General features: G+C 47.0%; 1 protein-coding gene across 1 annotated transcript; it reads left to right on the top strand.

Moving 5' to 3' along the window:
• The first annotated feature begins 805 nt into the window (after positions 1 to 805).
• Tril (TLR4 interactor with leucine rich repeats) lies at positions 806 to 6391 on the top strand. The gene has a single exon (XM_041640343.1). It carries the CDS (start codon positions 1531 to 1533, stop codon positions 3961 to 3963), a length of 2433 nt encoding a protein of 810 aa, XP_041496277.1. The 5' UTR covers positions 806 to 1530; the 3' UTR covers positions 3964 to 6391.
• The last annotated feature ends 17427 nt before the right edge of the window (positions 6392 to 23818 follow it).

Here is a 23818-nt window from a genome sequence, read left to right as displayed (position 1 = left end):
TTTTCAAAAAGTTGGTTTGCATAAACAAATAACAAGCAACGGTGGTGACTATCTCTTGCTCGTTTTTATTCGTCATGAGATGCTCCTAAACGGAACTGTCGATAAAATGGCCACCTATTCTGTATTGTTAATAAATGTTATTATTTTCCCCCGATGAACCCAGGCCTGAGCAGATTGGAGCCTGAAAACTTTCAAGATCGCTGCACGCTCAGGCACAAAGCAGGAGGGCCCTTCAGGAAACAATTTCCCAGGAATCTGTGCAGGTTATTGTATACAGGCACACGATCAGGGCCTACTTCAAGGGCTTTAAGACTGCAGGAAAATTAATCGGACCGAATCGCCAAATCTGGCCCTGACACAATCACTATGGCGTCTCACTTGAACTTTCTTCATGGACTTTACCACAGTGGGATCCAGCGGATATTCAGGTTAGAAACCTGAAAGGGGCGGTGCCTCTCCTTTGACTCTAGCAAAAGGACACTAGAAACTTAAAACACTTTCAAAGGAATGAGCTGGCGTCTTCTGACAATAGTCCATCCAAGGCCTTCCGCAGGCAACCTTAGGTTCCCCCAGACTAGGAGCATAATGCTGGGGGAATCTGTGCTGCCTCAACCTCCCGCAGGGTGGCACCGGGAAGAGTAGGTTAAATGGATAAGACGAGGCGCACTCCCTCTGCTCCGAAGCCGCCGGCGAACTGGCCTAAAATAAAAAGGTCTCTGTCTGCAATCCCCGTTTGCTTGCCCGGTAATCCACCCCCGCCCCCAGCCCGCGCGCCGACCCGTACAGCTGTTTTTAATCCCTACTTTTCTCACTTGGCGTCCGGGCTGGGGCTGACCAGACGCGGAGCCACTTAGTGTTTCCTCCTCCCCCAGCCAGGGTCTGTCCTGCCTCCGCCGTCTCTTCTTTCTCCGCCTGCATCCCCCGGGGGGCAGAGTGTGGGAAGAACGAATTTCCGCCGGGTTTGCTAGCTCCTTGCCGACGTGGGTCCCTTCCGGACGCAGCCTGCGCGGCCCCCAGGCTGCCCCCTTCGACTGCGCTCTGAGTCTCCCCGGACCGCCAAACGAGCAGGCGCCGGAGACGCAGGCCTAGCGGCCGGTGCTCAGCAGCCAAGCCGCACCCCAGCAGCTCTTGGAAGGGATCCCGCCTGCAGTGGGGGAATCCGCTTGGCGGGGAGAATCCGCGCCAGGGAATCCAGCTCTCCGGAGTCCAGAGCAAACAAAAAGCACCAACTCTTGCTCGCTCCTCCCGCCTCCGACGCGCATCTGAAGAAACAGTTTTCTGCAGAAATGCAACAAGTAGCACCCGGGACTCGCCGAGCGCCCAGCGCCTCCTGATTTGGCTCCCCGAAGCACGCCTGCGGAGACCCAGGCGAGTTACCCGGACAAAGGGCGGAGGAAGGGCTGGACCGAGCAGCAAAGAAGTCCCAAAGAGGCCTTTAGCGACTCTGGCCCGGCTGAGGGGAATGCAGAAGCGACACCGATCTGGCCGGCCCAGAGGACCATCCGGCCGCAGGGCTCTGGGCGGGCGGCGATGGAGGGTGTCGGCGCCGTGCGCTTCTGGCTCATGTTGTGCGGCTGCCTGGCGTTCCCGCCGCGGGCCGAGTCCGTGTGCCCCGAGCGCTGCGACTGCCAGCACCCCCAGCATCTCCTGTGCACCAACAGGGGGCTCCGCGCGGTGCCCAAGACCAGTTCGCTGCCTAGTCCCCAGGACGTGCTCACCTATAGCTTAGGAGGCAATTTCATCACTAACATCACGGCCTTTGACTTCCACCGCCTGGGGCAGCTCAAACGGCTGGACCTGCAGTACAACCAGATTCGCTCCCTCCACCCCAAGACCTTCGAGAAGCTCTCGCGCCTAGAGGAGCTGTACCTGGGGAACAACCTCTTGCAGGCGTTCGCTCCTGGCACGTTGGCTCCTCTACGCAAGTTGCGCATCCTTTACGCCAACGGTAACGAGATTGGCCGCCTTAGCCGCGGCTCCTTCGAGGGCCTGGAGAGTCTAGTCAAGCTACGGCTGGACGGGAACGTGCTGGGGGCACTGCCAGACGCAGTCTTCGCTCCCCTGGGCAACCTGCTCTATCTACATCTGGAGTCTAACCGGATCCGCTTTTTGGGCAAGAATGCCTTCACTCAGCTGGGCAAGCTTCGATTCCTCAACCTCTCTGCCAACGAGCTGCAGCCTTCCCTGCGCCATGCGGCCACCTTCGTCCCGCTGCGCTCCCTCTCCACTCTCATCCTCTCCTCCAACAACCTGCAGCACCTCGGCCCCCGCGTCTTCCAGCACCTGCCACGCCTTGGCCTGCTCTCCCTCAGTGGCAACCAGCTCACACAGCTCGCGCCAGAGGCCTTTTGGGGCCTGGAGGCCCTGCGCGAACTGCACCTAGAAGGCAACCGGCTGAGCCAGCTTCCCCTGGCACTGCTGGAGCCTCTGCACAGCTTGGAGGCGCTAGATTTGAGCGGCAATGAGCTGTCTGCTCTGCACCCCTCCACCTTTGGCCATCAGGTTCGGCTACGTGAGCTCAGCCTGCGCGACAACGCTCTCAGAGCCCTTTCTGGAGACATCTTTGCTGCCAGCCCGGCTCTCTACCGCCTAGATCTAGACGGCAACGGTTGGACCTGCGATTGCCGGTTGCGGGGTCTGAAGCGCTGGATGGGCGACTGGCATTCTCAGGGGCGCCTTCTTACCGTCTTCGTGCAGTGTCGCCACCCCCCGGCCTTGCGGGGCAAGTACTTGGATTACCTGGATGACCAACTTCTGCAGAATGGATCTTGCGTGGATCCCTCAGCTTCGCCTACAGCAGGCAGTAGGCAGGGGTCTCTATCCACAGCTACGGGGGAGGGGATGACGCCCCCTGCAGGGGGTCTCGCGCAGGAGCTACCACCGCAGCCCCAGCCCCAGCAGCGGGGGAGACTTTTACCAGGAGTGGCCTGGGGCGGGGCTGCCAAAGAGCTCATGGGCAACCGCAGCTCACTAAGGTTGAACCGGCGGGGTCCAAGCCTGCAGCGTCAGGGCCTCTCTACCGCTGCTGCTTCGGGTCCTGCCTCACAGTCCCTGGACCTGCAAGAGAAGCCTGAGCGAGGTCGTCCCACTCGTGCCTATCTTGCCCAGGCTGAGCCCACCCCGACGGCGGAGCCCGCCTCAGGGACACCATCTGCCCGAGACAGCTGGCAGCGCGCAGCAAAGCAGCGCCTAGCCTCGGAGCAGCAAGAGCGCGTAGTCGCGTCCGACGGTGGGGTCGGCTTGCCACCGCTGATATCCGACCCCTGTGACTTCAACAAGTTCGTTCTGTGCAACCTGACAGTGGAGACGGTGAGCGCCAACAGCGCCTCGGTGCGCTGGGCGGTTCGGGAGCACCGCAGTCCCCGGCCGCAGGGCGGCGCACGCTTTCGCCTGCTCTTTGACCGCTTTGGCCAGCAGCCCAAGTTCCAGCGCTTCGTCTACCTGCCAGAGCGCAGCGACTCGGCCACGCTGCATGAGCTGCGTGGAGACACTCCTTACCTAGTGTGCGTGGAGGGCGTGCTCGGGGGCAGAGTTTGCCCCGTGGCCCCCCGGGACCACTGTGCGGGCTTGGTAACCCTGCCAGAGGCAGGAGGTCGAGGCGGCGTCGACTACCAGCTCCTGACCTTGGTCTTGCTGGCTGTCAACGCACTGCTGGTGCTCCTGGCTCTGGCGGCCTGGGGATCACGGTGGCTGCGGAGGAAGCTGCGTGCCAGGCGAAAGGGAGGGGCTCCGGTCCATGTTCGCCACATGTACTCCACCCGACGGCCACTGCGCTCCATGGGCACTGGTGTGTCCGCGGACTTCTCCGGCTTCCAGTCGCACCGGCCTCGCACCACCGTGTGCGCACTCAGCGAGGCGGACCTCATTGAGTTCCCCTGTGACCGCTTCATGGACAGCACTGGCGGTGGGGCCGGTGGCAGCTTGAGGCGGGAGGACCACCTCTTGCAAAGATTTGCTGACTAGGTTTAGTGCCTCCATGCGGAAACCATCTCAATGGCCCTGAGGAGCCTCTCTCCGTGACTCCATGCCATCTCAGAGGAAGACCTTCTTTTTTTTAGACCTTTCTCCCTTTGTGCATTTGCTGAAGCCAAGTGGCACAGAAAGTGAATCCTACACCACCCTTCACATCCCAGTATTCACAAAGCAAATGGATGGGTGTTGGTTGTCAAACCCAATAGCAGGGACAAGTGAACGCTGGGGTAAAGGTGAGAACCCTTAGCATATCTAGGGCATGGCTCCTGTGGCATTGGAGCATAGTAGCCTGGCCGACCTTGGGCTAAAAAGGGTGCTTTATGCTCCTACTAGGACAAGAAGACTCTGGTTTATACATTTGTTTGCTCTGTAGTAGGGTTCTGCTCCCAGTTAAGAAAAGGGGGACTTGCCACCATCACAAAGGCTCTAGCAACTAACCCCCACCGATCTGGTGGTCTTTGCCGAGATGGGCAGGGTAAATAGGTACCACACTCACCCAGGAACCCTTTTCTGTTGGCTGGTAGAGCACCCAGGAAGCCTTAAGGTTTAAAACAAATAGATGGTACCTTTTTCAACAATATGAAGAGCATTTAACAAACAGACCCATGAACTCAGACTCTTGGTTGAACTGGATCCCTTCTACTGTTTATCCTCTTTTGCTGACCTTTTGCTGACTTTTGGGTTACTGAGATTGTTCTCAGGAGAAGGCTGCATGCAATACTTCTCCACCAGGCTTGCTCCTGTGCTTTTAATTTTATTTTTAAAATCTGCATATGAAAAAAAATTGAATGCCAGATTTGATTTAAAAAATGCACTATGCATGAAACTGCTGACTCCCTAGGGCACTCTGGCCTGCCAGCTCACTTGCCCCGCTTCCGATAGCTTGTCTAGATGGGAGTCAGTGTGACCTATTTCTCACTGCCTTTCATCAGGGTCCCACCCTTCCTGACAGCACCTGGTTCTGAGTTGCATGGCTAGGCAATACGCATAAGGTAATTGTCAGGCTGGGGACTGAGTTAGGTGGTGGTGTTTGCTTATGAGGCTCTATATCCATCCCAATACCACAAAATGAAGCGATGGGTGATGTGTGGTAGTGGTATATTTTCCGACCACATTATGATAGAAGATAAGAAGAAATTGTGGGAAACAAATGTGAAAAAAAAATACAGTAATGAGTATCTGCTTCTACTAAACCCAGAAGATCATGAGTACTTAACCCTCACTGTGAAATAGTTATATATTTTACAAATTAATTCCTTCAGTAGCCAGTGTTTTACTGTGTTATTAAATCTTATCTTTTAGTAGTAGTTGTAATGTTTATTATTTTTTTTTTTACTTTAGGATTAATCTCCTACATTTGTTTAGTTGTGTTTTTAACTGTTTGGGATACTTTTCTTCCCTGATATTTATGAAGTCTGTGTTTGTATTAAATGTAGTGGTTGGGTTCACATTAATAATTCGTGTGTGGTCCAAGTACACTTACTAAGAGGGTGTACACTGTGGTTATAGCCAGCGTGGTTATGGATTTATTAGCATTGGGGTACTGTGCAGGTCAGCCAGTTCAAGGTGCTGTGGCTAAGAGCGACTCTTCTGTTTCAGGCCTCGGGCCCCTGGGGGTCCCAATGACTCAGGGAATCCATCACAGTGCAGAGCCCTTCAACCCACTCACACTATGTTCGGCCTGCATGAGCCCATGCCTGCCTTGTCCCAGCAGCTGAGGACCCAGGGGTCTAAATGAGCTGGTCTTTGTTTATGTCCGGATGAGTAAAATGTCCAGACCACTTAAGCCACAGCTGCTTTTCTGGCAGTCTTATCTGCGGGGCCCAAACTTAATAAACCACAGGAAATAGACTGTCATTCTGTGTTTGCTGCCAGGCCTCGTTTTAGATTCCGAGCGTATGGTACGTGGGAGGTGGGAGGTGGAGCTGTTTGCTCTTCTTTTCAACCTGCAGGCTATCTGGCACCTTCTGTATAACTCACAGTTTTTCATGCACAGCAAGTTACATCTCTTCGTTGTTTCTTTTATGCAGTGTAAAACCGAGGCCCATTGAAAGTCTGCGGATAAAAAAAAAAATACTGATTGGCTCTACCACCTGCCTTTTTCAACTGTAGAATATCACCAAAAAATGGTTAAGGCCTGGATTTAAAATAGTTTTACCGAAAAGTCTTTCAGTGAGAATAAATAAATGTTATACACTGTTACGTTCAATTATGTCAATAAACCCACTTATTAATGGAGATGTCTTGTTGGAACTTCCAAATATTTTGATGCATGTTTAAAATGACAGGATGAGTTTTTCAACAGCAGTTTTCACTCATATAAATGAAATATAAGCTTGATATTTATGAGGGTTCTTTTTATTATTTTCTTTTTATAAAGAGTATGGACTCTATCTTAAAGAAATGATTGTATACAGAAGTTTCTGTCCCACCCAGTCCCACAACCATTCAGTCCCAAAGAAACACACAGAGGCATGTATTAATTACAAACTGTTTGGCCTATTAGCTCAGTCTTATTACTAACTAGCTCTTGCAACTTAAATTAACCCATAATTCTTGTCTGTGTTTAGCCACATAGCTTGATACCTTTTCTCAGTAAGGCATTTTCATCTTGCTTCCTCTGTGTCTGGCTGGTGACTGACTCTGTTTTTCGTCTTCCCAGAATTCTCCTCGTGTGGTTGCCCCCCATACTTCCTCCCTAAGTACTGACCAATCAGTGTTTTATTAAACCAATAGGAATGACAAATCTTTACAGTGTACAAAAACATTATCACATAGTAGTAAATGATTGTGTGAGTTTATATGTAAAGAGACATGCACATTGCTCTAAAACTAAATGGTCAGCCCAGAGTAAAATGTTGCCAAATGCCAATGACAGTAAGGTGGCTAGGTCCTACCTAACAGCTGCACCATCTGGATTTCATTCTTTTTAACACATTTACAGAGTTTGTGAAAAGATAAAATTTTTAAAGATAAAGAATCGTCTTTGTATGAGTTAGCAGTGTTAAATCCTGAAGCCACAGCTAGGTCTGGTTCAGCGTAAACTTCACACAATGTAGTCTGCTTCTGCAAGGTGGGAAGTGCGGTCAGGGCAGCTGCATTCATTGGCCGCCCCTGGTTCTCACCAAAGCCCAACAGCAATGAGCCGCTACTATGTGTGAAAGAGTCATTTAAAGCAGACACCGGACTGTTTGCAGTTAGTCACTCCCGCTTCTCTTTTAAGAGTTGGAGATAAATGACAGCCAAGCGTTTGAATGCCAAAGATTTATTCAAACCTCCAGACTGTGGTCCAGGGTGAAGAGAATTATAGTCACCATCTTAAGAGAATTATAGTGTGAAAGTCCACGACCAGGACACGTGATACAGGCTCATGGCCATCAGAGGGTCATCACTGCCCCCCCATTCTCTACGGTCATCCTCTTCTGCATCCGTTGAGATGGACATCCTGCATTTCAACTGTACAGAGAAACTACTGAGCAGCAGCCAGCAGCGACTTTGCCAGCACGTGCTTGAGTACATCCTTACTAGCTGGGTTCTCCTGCAGGAAACAGCACATTGCGTGACGCTGCTTAGAATTTCAGGGCCTATGCATTTCTGCCTAAACACAATTAGAAAATCCTATAATAAGATAAAAGCTATCTATCCCTGCCCCTGCCACTGCCCCTTGGGACTCTTCGACAATTTGGTGTAGAATGATAGTAATTGAAATAATTTCTCATAATTTAAAAAGGGGGTGAGTTTAATAGTCAGGAAATGTTTCATGTTTATGAAATGCTTGGCATAATTTGCCTCATCCTTCAGACGAAAATGTAGGGTTCAGAGGCAGCTCGATTTTACGGTGACTCCCTTTTTTTTTTTTTTTGTCCCTTCCTCCACGGCCTACCCAGGATCCTTTTCCTCTCAGCTTTCTTAAACTTTTACTTTTCATGCTTTTCTTCTGAGGGATTCTAGTCCGTTTCATCTTTAGTAAAAAGAATTCTGGGAAGAGGAAAAACAGAGTCAGTCACCAGCCAGACACAGAGGAAGCAAGATGAAAATGCCTTACTGAGAAAAGGTATCAAGTTATGTGACTAAACACAGACAAGAATTATGGGTTAATTTAAGTTGCAAATAATGTTCTTCATGTTGCCCAAGGAAACTGAGCCATTTGGAGATTCTGCTTAAGCATTAGTGGATTAATTACTGTAATAACGGTGAGAGACTAAGTAGAAAGGCCATACTCTGGCTGCTTTATCTTGAAACAGAGTACCTGATCATCTGAGAGCGTTCCAGCCAAGAGGTGGTGTGATTTGTCCTTTGTACGGTACCGTGGCTCTGTAATTTGACCATGGAGACAGAAATTGGCTGTCATGTCCATCGATCCAGACCCTAGCATGCCCTGAGTGTGTAATCAGGCAACATTTCTTCCAGACTGCTGAGCTGTCTGGTGCTAGCTCTGTGCCTCCGCCTGTGCTGAGACAGGGGAATACCACTGTGAACCGAGACCAGGTTGCAACTGTGGAGCACTCGTTTCCCCTTTCCAGATTATGGTTTCAGGGGAAGTTGTGCTCACCCTGTAGCTGACGTCACACTTAGCTCTTAGCACGTGTCCACTGTGGCCTGCGAAAACTCACTTTTGCTTCAGGCCTTCGCCCTCTGAGTCCCTCATCTTCCAGTCACGTATCCTTCCGAAGATTTTCACTTTAGGAGATTAAAATACCTCTCAATAACAGCACCCACATTAACTCCTCCTGCAGTGTTTGTTTCCAGCCCGAAATGTCTCCATTGGAAATATTCCCCCACTTATATCCCTAAGCCCTGTCCTCAGACCTAACTGATGTAGTACTTTCTGGTCCAAGCTTAGACATCCTTGCCAGGAAACATGTGGAGGTCAAAGGATAACTTGTAAGAATAGGTTCTATCCTGCCCCATGAGTCCCTCTCGCAGTCACACCTCATTCAGCCAGCACACTATTGCTCTGTCTATTCCCGGTGCTGGTGTTCGTGTAAGCGTGAGCCGTATGCGCTCTGCTGTGTGTTGTGTCTTTTCAGGGGTGTATGTGTGTGGAGAGAGGAAGGGGTCTGTTTCCAAGTTGCTCCTTCCACAGTGCTGCCCTGTGGTGGCCCAGGGGTGGGGCTTGGGGCGGTCCTCTCTCTTCCTCTCTCATCTCTGCCTACTTGCTAAATTCTCATTTATCAGGAAGAACTCCACAGGCTTCTGCTGCCAAAGCCCTTGGCTTCTGTCCATTCGCTCAATGCATGTTATTCGAATGGAGTTACACTCCCGGAAAGCTGTTTGCTTCTTGAAGGCTATGTGCTTCCTCTCTCAGCCTTCCCAGGGATTGTCACATTTTTTTTCTACTTCTGAATTACACTTCTGAATTACTACCAAATGCACACATTCCCACGCTCATTCACACTTGCATGCATACACACTCATACATACATACATGAGCTCACACACACACATATACACACTCATATATTCATTTACATACATTGATATGCTCACACTCATGCACACATGCTCATACATGCACACTCACATACATATGGACATTCACATACAGACACTAACACATGCATATGTGCACACACACATACGCACACACTCACACACACCATCTTCTTTGCCTTGGCCTGGTCTCCTCTTTGCACCCTGTGCTCTTATCCCTTACCAGGGCTCTCTTCACCTAAAAGCTCATAATTTAAAATGTATCAAGAAAGTTGCCAGAATACTTCACGTTTGTACTCTCTACTCAGCAGTATTCCCTCTTCATGCTCTTTCTGTTTGCTTTAAAGCTTCCTCTCTCCATCCCTGAGAGCAGTTCCTAAGCTCATATTGCTTTCCCCACAGGAACAGCTCTCTTAAATAACCGTAACATAACGATCATGTTTGGAATTTGTAACCCTGATTTAAAAAAGCATGAAAAAAGAGTAAAATCAGATTTCCGTTCCTTTCCAGTTTATAATCAAGTTACCTACTCTCTTAATCCTCTGACTGCACTCCTTCCTTTTCTCCTTTCTTTGCCTACTCCTTGTCCTCCTCCTGCTTTCGGTCATGGTCTATAGCACAGCAATAGAAAGCCAGTTTGGGAGCTTAGTGATTCTCAACCTCCTCGGTGCTGAGATTCTAGCATGCACCATAGCGCCTGGCTTGCAAATTGATCTTGAAATGTCTCCATGCCTGCTGGTCCAAGGTCAGTAAGCATGGATAGGCATGCATCCTGTACCTTTGGTTTAAAAAAGTAGAAAGCCTTTCTCATCCAGGCATGGCATATCCAGTACTCTGGAGGAAGAGGCAAGTGGATCTCTGCCAGTTCAAGGGAACACAGTGATACTCTGTCTCAAAATCAAATCAGAGCAAAACACCTTTCTTGAGAATAACTTCTGCAATTTTGTTACAAACAAGAGACCCTAACTCTTTCTATTACTATTCTGAAACATTGATTAATGCATTTTTTAAAGACAGGGTTTCTCTGTGCAGCCCTAGCTGTCCTGAAACTTGCTTTGAAGACCACGCTGGTCTTGAATGCATAGAGATTCACTTCTCTCTACCTTCCAGTTTCCCACCACTGCCTGGCGATTGATGCCTATTCTTGTGCCAAAATTGTTACCTTGCTTGCATGGTAAATCTTGAAATGAGGTTTTCCTATCGTTTTCTCTATTAAAGATGACTTTAACTCACTGGACATTTCCAGTGTATGCAGACATTATCGAGAATGGGAAGCACAGGAGTACTAAATGCGTCACAGGTTATAGCCCCTGTAGGTTATATATTATATATATTATTTTAAATTTTTTTGATGTGTGTGTGTATGTGTGTGTGTGTGTTATTGCTAGATAAAATATGTCTGGGTGTGAGTAAGATGGTTTAGCAGCTAAACTACCTGCTGCCAAGCCTGGGGATCTGAATTAGACCCCCAGGACTTACATGGTTAAAAGAAGAGAGCTGACTCCTGCAGACTGTTCTCCGGCCTCCATACGCACACTGTGGCACATGAGCATTTGTTCATGCACTCACACACACACACACTGCATGCATGCACTAAAAGTGATTTTAAAATATAGTTTGGGGCTGGAGAGATGGCTCAGTGGTTAAGAGCACTGCCTGCTCTTCCAAAGGTCCTGAGTTCAATTCCCAGCAACCACATGGTGGCTCACAACCATCTGTAATGAGATCTGGTGCCCTCTTCTGGCCTGCAGGCAGAGTACTGAGAATATTGTATACATAATAAATAAATAAATCTTTAAAAAAAGATATAGTTGGACAAGAATTATGTTTTTGATAATTCAATTTCTTTATAAAAAAGTGACACAACTGGATAACTTATAGATGTCTTTGAGTTCTCTGGGTTGGGAGTTCCAGTCAAGGCTCTGGCAGATTTAGCATTTAGGGATGGCCTACTTCATCCCATCTGTGTCCTCCCTGGGTACATGGAGTAAAGTAGCCAGTCTATGGCCTCTTTTATAAAGGTCCAAATTCCATTCACAGGGGCTCTGACTCAAGGCCTAAGTGTATCCCAAAGGCCTTACTTCCTAATACCATTTCTTGGGGATTATCATTTCAATGTATGACTTTGGTATCTGGGAGAATACAAACATTATGATTGTAGTAGGTGCAGGTGATTGCATTGGAGGAAAGCTGAATGTTTTGTATATATGAGACAAGTCTCATCACATAACATGGATTGTTCTAGAACTTGTGATTCTTCTGCCCCACCTCCTGAGCACTGGGATTACAGACAGGCAGCACCACCCTGGCAAGCACTGACCTTTCACTGACAGCCTTGGATCTGTGAATGCTTCCTATCTCTCAATGGATTTACCTCCTGATAGAGATTGCCTGGGTTTTAGAAACAAACTTAAATCTATGTTGCTAGTACTATCTGTATTTCACAACTTTTTGAGGATATCATAAGTGAATTTTATTTCCATTTTTTTCTTTTTTTATTAAACTTTTTTTTACCATATAGCGTTGCTTGATTATGTTCTTTTTTAAAAATATTTATTTATTTATTACGTATACAATATTCTGTCTGTGTGTATGTCTGCAGGCCAGAAGAGGGCACCAGACCTTATTACAGATGGTTGTGAGCCACCATGTGGTTGCTGGGAATTGAACTCAGGACCTTTGGAAGAGCAGGCGATGCTCTTAACCACTGAACCATCTCTCCAGCCCCTTGATTATGTTCTTTACCCATTCCCAATTTTGTTTTTCCTCTCTTTCTAAAAAAGAAAAAAAAAACTATAAAATTAAAGTCAAAGCAAGCTAGAAAAAATTAATAAGAAGCCCAAAATAATGCAAAAGGCACATACACACACACACACACACACTAGTGGAGTACATTTTGTGTTGGCCAACTATTACTGGCAAGGGACCTACTTGGTAGTGTGGCTGATATGCCCAGTCATACTCCACTGAAGAAAACTAATTTTCCATTTCCTAGCAAGAATCAATTGCAAATTGGTGCTTGATTATGGAATGGATTTTGTGTCCACTTTCTCGTCTCTGTCCTGGGATTTTGTCTGGTCTGAACCTGCATAGGTCTGTGCATCTATCAGTCTCTGAGAGTTCATATGTGCATCAATCCTGTTGTGTTTGGATGATGTTGTTTCCGGGGAGTCATCTATCACCTCTGGTTCTTGGAAGCTTTCTGCTTTTCTCTTCTGCATAGATCCCTGAACCTGGAGGGAAGGGGTTTGATAAAGACATCCCATTTAGAATAGAAAGCTCCAAAATCCCCCTCTCTGCACATTGTCCAGATGTGGGTCTCTTTGTTAATTTATCATGTACTGCAAGAGAAGCTTCTCTGGTGAGGGTTGGGTGATGCTCTAATCTACAGGTATAGCAATATGTCATTTTATTGTTATGCTCCTTCAGAAGAATAATAAACTGTCTTTAGCGGTGTTAGGTATGGCTTTAATCTCACAGAGGACCTTAAACTCAATCAAACAGTGATTGGTTACTGCCACAACTTTTGTGCCATTAGTATATTAGTTTATCTTTCAGGCAGGTTGCTGTTGTAGGTCAAAGGGTTTGTAGCTGGGAGATATTGATGATTACTTTTCTCCTCCAGTATCCTGTAGAGTGCCTTTTAGCATCATTAACACTAGTTGGACACCAGTTCAATTTCTCTATGGTCGATGACATAAGTAAGGTTATAGGATCCCATTGGTCAAGGACTCAAAAGATGTAACCCATTTTTGGCCCTGAAGTTTTGCTTGGTGGCATAAGATATCTAGTTGGTGCCTTTTAAATTCTACACATTGGCCAACTACACATATCATGGACTTGCTAAACTTAGTATTGGGAGCTTTCTGCTCTAGAGTTTACAGCATGCATCTTACACTTAACCACAGGAGTCTTCTCAGGCATGGGGATGTCTCTTTCATGTACTGGCTGAACATAGCGGACAATGAGGACTACTGAGAACTCAAGAACAATGGCAATGGGTTTTTGATCCTACTGCACGCACTGGCTTTGTGGGAGCCTAGGCAGTTTGGATGTTCACCTTACTAGACCTGGATGGAGGTGGGGGTTCCTTGGACTCCCCACAGGGCAGGAAACCCTGATTGCTCTTTGGGCTGACGAGGGAGGGGGACTTGATTGGGGGAGGGGGAGGGAAATGGGAGGCGGTGGTGGGGAAGAGACAGACAGAAATCTTTAATAAATAAATAAATTTAAAAAAAAGTAGGGATTGGTTCTGTACACAAGCTACTTCCTTTCATAAACGTGACCACATTATTTTATTGTTCTGAGATAATCTCAATCTATAGCCCAGGCTAGGCTCAAACTCTTGTTCAGCCTCCCCAGTGCCTGGGTTATCACTGTGTAGAACTATGCAAGGCCCTTGTAAAAGCTTGTCTTGGCTCGCAGTTAACCTGATTTGTTTATGTTTTGTCTATGGCTGTTCTCATGCTGAAACAGTGATGTAGAGTAACTCGGGCTGAGAACACATAATTTATGAAGCATAAAATATTTACTATCTGCCCCTTTAAGAAAAAAACCCTTTAAATACTGATAGCCAATTGAAGAAGCAATTGAATCCCAGCATTTAGAAACAGTTCTATAATCCCGAGGAAGCTGAGGCAGGAGGATCATCACAATTTCACAACTTCAAGGTCAATCTGATCTACCTAGTGAGTAGACAGGCTGGACCCTGTCTCTGAAAAAAAAAATCTGTAAGCATAAGTAACCATAAGTACTTAGGTCTCTCTCAGATCCTTGGGCCTTTGGATGATTCTCTTTCAAAAGTTTTAATAATTTTGTAACGTTTCACGTGTACCTTTCAATATTTCTTTGTCCTGCTTTCTTTCATTTTGTTTATCTGGGCATCTATTACACAAGTGTCAATCATATAATCTTACCCTATAGCTTCTGACTATTATGGCTTCTTTTTCTTTTAGACTTCAAAAAATGCATTTCAGTTGGCCTCTTTGTAAGACTGCTAATTTTAACCCCATCTGCTAAAAATTCCTTCAGGGCGTTCTTCATTTTGAATAACTGTCATTTTAAAAAGTCTTTACCCGTTGACTGGAATTCTTTGCCTGTTGATGTATGCCATAACTTCTCATTAGGTATTCGGTCATATTAATGTTCATCACATTGCAGCATCTTCCTCAGGGCTTTGGCGATGGGCTCTTGCTGAGGTCCAGGTTTACTGCCTGATTTATCGAAATGGTAAGCTACTTTTCTTCCTAGTGTGTCTTGGAAGTGATATTACTAGCTGAACACTAGTTCAAACACACATAAATAGCTCTATCCTCACAGATGATTATGTCATTTCTTATCTTAGGCCATGACTGGGGAATTGAATCGAGCCAGCATTTTTTTAAGCAGGTTTAGGTCTGGTGTTGCCAGCATGTGCTGCAAACTTCAGGTCTCTCTTGCATCCCACAGGCTCATTTGCCAAGCAGAATGCTCAAGACTTTAACTTTTTCCCATTTATTTATGTCATCTATAATAAGAAATGTTCTATTTAAAGATTTATTTATTTATGTATTTTATGAATATGAGTGCTCTGTCTTTATACGTGCCTGCATCTCAGAAGAGGGCATCGAGGTCTATTCTAGATAGTTGTGAGCCACCACGTGGTTGCTGGGAATTGAACTCAGGCCCTCTGGAAGAGCAGTCAACTCTCCTCACCTCTGAGCCATCTCTCCAGCCCCAAGAAAATTGTTCTTGATTGGATGGACTGTGTTTTTGAAGAGTTTGTATACATGAAGGAGAAATTCGATTCTATTTTATAAAAGTGTGTAAGACCTGGTGATTTTATATTTTTCGAATGAATTAATGTGAGATTCCCTTTGTAGTCAAACAGTTCTCTATGTGAGTTTGTTTCGGTGCTGTAAGCGAATGGGAAGAGTTCTCTACTTTCCTGGGCGTGAGGCTCTGACAGCAGCAGGGGCACTTTCACTTAGGGATCTCTCTAAATGTTGCATTTACTGTGAAAGGAGCAGTGTCCCACAGCAGAGCTGGACTTCCCATTGTGTGTGGTTCACTTGAGCAAATGTGAAATTGAAACCAATGCTGATGGAGAAGAGTAAAATGAGCTAGAAACAACGTAACGCTCTACAATTGTCCCAGAGACTCAGTATTGTAGACAAAGAAAACCAGCTCACTGATACAAGCGAATTAAAATGACTAACTGCGGTGCTATACAGTGAAGTCTTAGAAAATGAGGTCAGTGTGCGTTGGCGATAATAAACTATATCGGAGATTTTTACCTTGAGGTTGTCTGTGAACCCTTTCACTCATACATTGTTTGGGAGTCTTGGGTATTGCATGCTTTTATTATTACACCACATATTGTGTCCAGCCACTTAGTCTTCAGAAGACCCACCCTCTGAAGTACTTCACACATTAGAACCCGGTCATGGAACAGAGAGGGCTTCGGGCTGACGTCCAGAGTCAAGAGGTGTTGGAGCTGATACAAAAGCAGGCTGTTCAGCTCCCAGTTTTTGCAGCCAATCCCAGTATTCTACCACTTCAATCGTGCTCATCATGACAGATGAAACCTCAGTGGCTTGTCTTCAGATGCACCATACAGCCATCCTTCTGGTATGTCACTGTGAAAATCATGCTTTAGTTCCGTATGGTTTTGACCTTCACTTTCTGCCTACTTTTCTTAACTTATTGAATACATAAAGGCAATGTCTGGTGTTATATCATTCGTCCTTCATATTCCACGAACATGTAGCTGCTCCCAGCCACAGATACTTCAGTCTGTCTTGACGTGGCTGGGTCATAGTTGTACAGCAAAAGGTCAGTTCTTTCCAGTCTGAGCTCCCTAAGGATAATATGTCTGTCTTGCTATTTTTTTTTCTTTTTTCTGTCTCTACAGGATGGAGCTAGCAGAGAGTTCCTTGTCCCCATCCTGGCTTATTACCCAGAGCTGCAAGGCAGCTGCTCAGTCTTTCTGCCCTGTGACTCAGCTCAGAAGCCAGGTACACGGGTGAGAGTTATATGCATCTTCATGTTGTTGGAAGTCATTTAATGGCTAGGTCCACTCAAGTATATGTTTACCTTGTCACCATTGAAACCTGACAGATGCTGTGAGATAGTATATTTGACTGGAGGTGTAATATGATTCTAATGTTTCTATCTGTAACATGAAAATACGTTCCTCAAAGGGGGAGACTTAGGGTTTGGGGGAGAAGCTTAGTTGGGAGTGTGCTTCCCAAGTAGATGCAAAGCCCTGGTTTGATTCCCACCACTACATAAGCCACACACAGGGGTGCACTCTTGTAAGCCCAGCACTCAGTAGGTGGAGGCAGGAGGATCAGACATGTAAGATCATCTTCAGCTATAGATCCAGAGTTGGAAGCCATCCTGGGATACATCAAATGCTGCCCAAACAACAAGAACAGCAGCAGCTGCAGCAGAAGCAGCAGCAGCAACCTTAATAGAAGATTTAGCATAAATATCTTCCCTTCACGTCTTCCTGTAGACTTCAGACTGCTCTGAGTGAGTCTAATGTCTGTCAGTCCTCTCTTCACCCAGTGGGGGTTCACATGGTAGAGTCGCAGTAAATGCTAGTGCAATTTTAAATACTCCTTTGGCGTTAGCCCTATTAGGAATGAAGTTTTTATTGGAAAGCTTTTGATCTCCTGAATGTCAGGGTTTCTATTTTCTGGTGCACGGGAGACGGTATTGTCATAGCCACACAAGCGACTTCGCCCCACTTTGTCTTCCCTTTACTCCCTTCTCCCGCAAAATCATGACAAAGACTTTAAAACATTCAAGGACTATTGATAATTCATGAATTTCTTTCTGTCACAGAAAGACAGGTGCTTCAGTGAGATAAGGGACACTGTGGACATGAATTGAGGTACAGGCAAGGAGCCCTGCCAGGTAAGTGGTTATCTGCAGTTGCCAGAGAGAGCAGTCTCAGTAGCTGATGGGGCCGCTGACCTTGGCCCATGTATCATCATCGCACCGGGGCGCAGGAGCTAATGTCTCCATTCTCGTGAATGCACAAGGAATGGTGACTCACACCAGTGGAAAAGAATTGTCTGCACCGACGGACCCTTCCACTGAGGGTCAGAGGCAGAGAAAGAGACAGAAAAATGGGGAGGGAGGGGAAGGAAGGAGAGGGAGGGAAGAGATGAGAGAGAGAGAGAGAGAGAGAGAGAGAGAGAGAGAGAGAGATTGGTTTCTTATATATTCTTTCCTCTTCTGACTTTGTTCTATTTTTACCGAAGAGGGAAAATAGCATTGGGCTCTCATCCTTATCAGAAAGCTCAGATTTTTGCAGCAGCTATTCCAGTCTGCAAGACTTCAAGGGCATAGTTTTTCCTTATAAGGGAGCTGAGCGAGGCTGCAAACCATAGACAATCTGGGCTAGCATCTCTCTGGCTGTGATTGCAGTCTGATTAGAGCTGAGGTGAATGATACAACCTTGGATAGATGTGTGTTTTCTTCCCCACTCTGACCCTGCTGCAGCACTGACTGCTTTCTGGCCTGGGATTTGGAGTATTTTATTGTTAGTGTTGGTGGTTTTGTTTTGTTTTTGCTTTTTTTGTTTTTTCAAGACATGGTTTCTCTGTGTATCTCTGCTATCCTAGTACTCACTCTGTAGACCAAGCTGGCCTCAAACTCACAGAGATCCACCCGCCTCTGCCTCCATGTGTGCTGGGATTAAAGGCGTGCGCCACCACTGCCTGGCTGGCCTGGGGTTTATAGAGCGGCTCCGAGATGCTCTGAGACAGTGGAACACATCTGGGCGGGAGCCAGTGTGGAGACAGTGCTTAGTCTCTGGTTGTGATAGCTCAGGGGTAAAGAGACCACCAAGACTGTATTTCTATAAAGTTGTTGCCACCTGTAACATGTTGTTAGGACATCCAGAACAAAGAACTACAAACTTAGAGTCTTAAACCATAGAGCCATGTTATCTTAGCCTGAAGGATGAAGGTCCAAAAAGGTCTTACAGGGTGGGTTTATTCTAAGGCCTGGAACCTTCTCACGGCATCCTCTCCTCTGGTTTCTGTTGGTCTGTGTTCAGTCTTGAGTTTGTTAGTCTGTGGCCTTACAGTCTGCCCTGATCTTGAATGGTGTATCACTTCCTGTCTGTGCCATCTGTGTTCAAATTTTTGGTTACTACAGTCACAATGGAATAGGAGACCCGTCTACTTTATATGTCCCCATGTTGTCTAATTGTATCTACAGTAGCTCTGCCTCTACATGAGGCCATGCTGTGTGGAGGGAGTGGAATTCGCATCCAGGTTTGGAGGGGACATGATATTACTCATACTGCTTGCTGTTCTGCCCCCGGGTGGTTGACTGTTGACTAGCAGCTGAGGTGGGGAAGCAATGGAGAACTGGCAGGATAGTCAATGTTTTTAGACAGAGAATCTTGACCTTGCAAAGGGTGAAGCTGGAGGGGTCTGCCTCATTCGCTAGAATGGTCATTGTTTGGGAGATGCTGGCAGCGCCTGATTTGAAATATGACCTAAGGGTCAAAGAGAATTTAGCCTCAAGTGGCATGCAGATTTCAGCCTCTCAGACATTTCTTAAGTCATTGCCCTAATGCCTTCAGGAGCATAGGGTGCTCATCTGAGGGGCCTGCTTCTCTCCATGTTCTCCAGTCTGGTAGAGATGGAACTCAAAGGACCAGCTCCTGGCAGAGTCTTTTCTCTATATAGACTGATGTTGCAATGCTTTAAAAATACTGTTTGGGAGGAGTGAAAGGGAGATCATTCAGTGGATAAGAGCACTTGCTGAGTAAGCTAGAGGACCCCAGTTCAAATTTCCAGTACCTGCAAAAGCTGGATGTGGCCACAATGTGTCTTTAATACCACAGTTAAGGGTTGGAGACAGGAGAATCCTGGGAGCTTGCTGTTCAGTTAGTCGAGCTGAAATGACAGGATCAAGTTCACTGAGACTCTCTCAAAAAATAAAAACAGTTGAAGTCAACCCTGACATCAACATGTTTGTGCTATCCTCTCTTCTGTTTTATTTCCTCCACAAACGCCATGGGAGAGAGGAATGCAGCCAAGTGTGGATGCTGGGGCCTTGTCAGACCCTTGCCTGTGTGTCTCAGTGCTCAGCCAGCTCAATAGCCACAGGCTGAGCCTCTCAAGGGGAAACTCTAGAATCTGAAACTTCTGAGCACTGAGAGGACAACTCATTGGTGGAAGATGCCTCATCCAACCTCACACACAGATGGAAATAAAACTCCAAGGACATTGAAGGCCAGACTCTGTGTATAGGAAGTCAGCAAAATGTTAAGTGAGTTTTGTATTTAGGCTACTGATATATCCTCAAAGTATCTCATTATTAACATGAAATGTTTCAAAATCTGGAAGGAATATTGAAATCTTGAACAGTTGTGGTTTTTGGGTAAGGGACAGAAAACCTGAGAACCCATTTTCCAGGTAAAGTAATGGAGGCTCACATTTTCATTTATTTTTTTAGTTTTTGAGATTATAATATAACATATAATTTCTCCCTTCCTTTTCCTCCCTCCAACCTCTCCTAGGTAGCACCTCTTTGCTCTCTGAATTAGTCACGGTTCTCTGGAGGAGCAAAGCTGGTAAAATGAACGTGTGTGTGTGTGTGTGTGTGTGTGTGTGTGTGCCTGCCTGTCTGTCTATTCCTGGTTACATTAATACAACATACTAGTATATGTTTTCAGGGCTGACCATTTGGTATTGGATAAGTTGCTGGGCTCTTCCCTGAAAAAGACTGTTTCTCCAGCCCTAGGAGTTCCTCAGTTGCCTGCAGTTCTCTGACTAGGGGTGAGGCCTCAGGAGCCTGGAACTGGATGTGGGAGGCTTGGGAGGATGCAAGGATAGCAGGACCCGACAGACTCACCAGGCTACACCCTGAAGAAGGGTTTGCAGGATTTCAAGGCTCAACTTTTGATGACTTCCAAGGCCCAGGAGGCAGGCAGTGACTAAATCCTGCCCAGCCCATATTTGGGTGTCAGCCTTTGAGAAACAGAGCACTTACAAATATTTAATGTTAAGATAAGAATTCGCTTGAGACTAGTTTGTAATGATGCTAGATTTGAATGATACTGTGCCCTCCCTTATCACACTAAGGCGCATTTAAAATTCTGACTTTGATTTCCTTGCTTGGAGTGTGAGGAAAATGTAGGCCCTCTGTCTACAATTGTTTATTATTTATTTAAGTTATTTACTAGTTGGAATTCCAACATCTTCTTACAGAATTTCCTGGTCCTTCACCAAGTATGCAGACCTTTGTCCCCTGAGGAGTGTCTATTTGGTAGTGACTCACAACCAGCATGTTTGGAACTTCGGTTTTCTTTCCAGCAAGCGTTCCCAGACTTTGCCAGCTGAGGAAGATGCTCAGAGGTGACCTGACTGCACTCAGCTCCCAAGAACTGGCCCGTCTCAGTGGTGTGAGATGTGCAACCTCCACCCTGGGCACAAATCCCTTGAGCCCAGTGACCATTTGACTGACTCTGCCCAGGAAGACGCACTTGTTGGTGGCTCTAGAAATGACGACAGTGAAATCCAATTACTGGATCCCAGAGGACTGTCACGAGGGATAACAAATTAGGAAACATGAGCGTTGGAGACTCTGTATAGCAAGCACAATGGGATATTGAAGGATAAACAAACCAACCAACCCTAAGCATCCACTGAATGATAGATGCTACAGTTTTCCCCACCAAAAATTAGTTCATCAACTAACCCTTTGTTCCGGCCATAAAAGAATATGAATGAGATGTAGCCAAGGACATTTTGTCTTAATTACATGGTATTGTGTGGCTCCCACAGTGCACCTGGCTTCTGGGCAAGAGTACTGAGGGAGGAAGCAGGCCTGGGAGAGCCTCCCAAGGCCATGGCACTGATCCACTGGGGATCACAGATGTTCACTGTCTGCGGCCTTGGGTTTCAGGCCACCATCCGGGGCTGAGGTTTGAATGGGGTATCTTAGTTAGTGTTTCTATTGTTGTGAAGAGACAACATGACCATGGCAACTCTTATAAAGGAAAACATTTAATTGGGTTAGCTTATAGTAAAGAGGCTTTGTCCATTATGATTATGGTGGGACTTGGTAGTATGCAGGCAGACATGGTGCTGGAGAAGGAGCTGAAGGTTCTACATCTTGATCCAAAGGCAATGGAAGAAAAACTGTGTCCCACACTGAATGTAGCTTGAGCACAGGAGACTTCAAGGCCACCCCACAGTGACACACTTCCTCCAACAAGGCTATACCTCCTAATAGCCTACCTACTCCATTTGGGGACCATTTTCTTCCAAGCCAACACATGAGGTACAATCTCAGAAGAATTGGCTAGCCCTTAACTACTGACATCCATCAGGAAAACCAACACTCATATGGCCTCATTCATTGAAATCAGCTTTTCTACCATCAGATACCTTCTCAATTCTAATGGACCCACACTGGCCGGCTTTCTTAAGGCAACAGTTATGGCCTCTGCCAATTGTGACTTCCACCAATGAGGGGTAAGCTAGGACGCCAGTCTGGCTGAAGAGTCGCTGACTTGCATTTGTGCCCAGATGCTCGCAGACTTTGGTAACATTTCTTCCGCAATGTGAATTCCAGCACAGACAGCAGCAAAAGACACCAAGGCCGCCTAATTGTAGTCACGGACTCTGACCCATCCAGGGACAGTGTTAAGGTTAGCGGGTGGTCATATCAGCCACCTTCAGCGCCCTTTCCTGGTCAGCAGGATTCCAGCATCCAAGCAGATGAACTTAAATGAGTGGGCAGAGGCGCTCCGAAGGAAGACAGCTAAGGAACTATTTCCTCAATTTGCTAGGAAAGGCATTTTTCCACATGTGGTGTGTCTTTTGGGGCCTTGACAGACCCCACTCCTTGCTGGGAGGATTGCCTCCTTTCTCGTCACTTTGGGAAGCATTGTAAGTCTAGATTCATGACGCTGACTTTGTGACTCAACCAGGATCCCCACCCCCTTCCTGAGCTGGGTGTAGTAGAACCTCTCAGGGGTTGAGCAGCAGCAGTGTCTGTCTGTTGTGCTGGAGTTCAGGGAGTTCAGGGAGTTTGGGGCCACTGTGCTTGCCCCGCCTTGCCGTGCTCACAGAGGACTGGGGGAGGGGATGGGGAATCAGAGCCAGACACTGAGGCAAGCCGCTGTGGTTCCAGGTGACTCTACTTCCTGTTTTGATCTAAACCGCTGTGCTTTATTTGTAGATTCCCTGGGTGCCCCCACCCCCACGCCATGGTTTTTGCTCAACAGCCCCTTTTGTGATGTGTTCTCATCGCTATTATTTACCGGCTCGTCAGTCCCCTGAGCCTGGGTAGCATTTGGCAATAGTTTTGAGTGGTGGAAATGTTGGATGGAGGGTGAGAGCTGGCCTAGCAGTAAGGATTGACCTATTGTAAAATGGCCACCATCTCTTTCCTTTGGCCTTGGCACAGCTCCTGCGGTTGGCCCTTCTGTGAGCCTCTAACTCTCCTGTTGCAGCTCAGGGACCTCAGTCCTTCCTTTCCTCCATCTGATTCACCCCTGAGCCAGTGCACTTTCCATGACCTTATTCCCAGGGGCTTGGAAACGTCCTAAGCTATTCACATTATTTCATCAGAGCCAGGGAGCTGGCACACAGGGCCTCCCTGTTTCAGAACTTGCCAAGATGAGGGGTGGATGTTCTTACAATGAGACAGAGCTCTCAGAACCCAGAGACCAAAGCAGCCTGAGGATTCCACTGTCGTTCTGTTTCTCATGAAGCATGATGCTGGAAAGTGTTCATATTTTTCCCACATCTCTTCCTTCTCTTGGCAGAAAAGGGATCTCATGCAGCGTCCCAGGGGTTCCAGGGCCTGCACTGGGTGGCTGGTGAGAAAGGGGGGACACTGCGAGGGTCCTAGGCATTCAGGAGTCTGCACTGGGTGGGTGGTGAGAAAGGGGGGACACTGCAAAGGTCCTAGGCATTCAAGAGCCTGCACTGGGTGGGTGGTGAGAAAGAGGGGACACACTGCAAGAATCCTAAGTATTCAGGAGGCTGCGCTGGGTGGCTAACTAAAAAGGCAGGCATACAGAAGGGGTTTGCACACACACCACAGCAGAGCTCAGGGACTCTCTACAAACAGGCAGTGACTGTCCCTTAGGGTAGGAGCCCGTGGAAATTCCAGGTGTAACTTCCTAGTCAGTAGCACAGGAAGAAAAAGAGCCTCTTCAGCTGCCTGCAAATGAGCAAGCTGGTGGAGTCTCTTATGGAAGGGGGACTTGAAACCTTATTTCCTGTACCTCTGGTCTCTACCTTCCATAAAGAGAGGACAGGCTTGGTGCAGCCAGCATTAAGAACTGTAGTCACCATTGGACATTTAGAGGGAAGACTCAGAATATCAGATATTTGGGGCAGCAAGCTCACAAAGCCCTAAGCACCTGCACTGGGTCTTTGGTGAGCAT

Source organism: Microtus oregoni, unplaced genomic scaffold (assembly GCF_018167655.1).
Source record: "Microtus oregoni isolate MIOR12 unplaced genomic scaffold, Mior012 000062F_ref0000492, whole genome shotgun sequence".
NCBI classification, from domain to species: Eukaryota; Metazoa; Chordata; class Mammalia; order Rodentia; family Cricetidae; genus Microtus; species Microtus oregoni.
This window is presented reverse-complemented; position numbering and strand designations above follow the sequence as displayed.

Excerpts from the sequence above, each read along its gene's own strand:
- Tril (XM_041640343.1), top strand. The coding sequence starts at position 1,531 with ATGGAGGGTGTCGGCGCCGTGCGCTTCTGGCTCATGTTGTGCGGCTGC.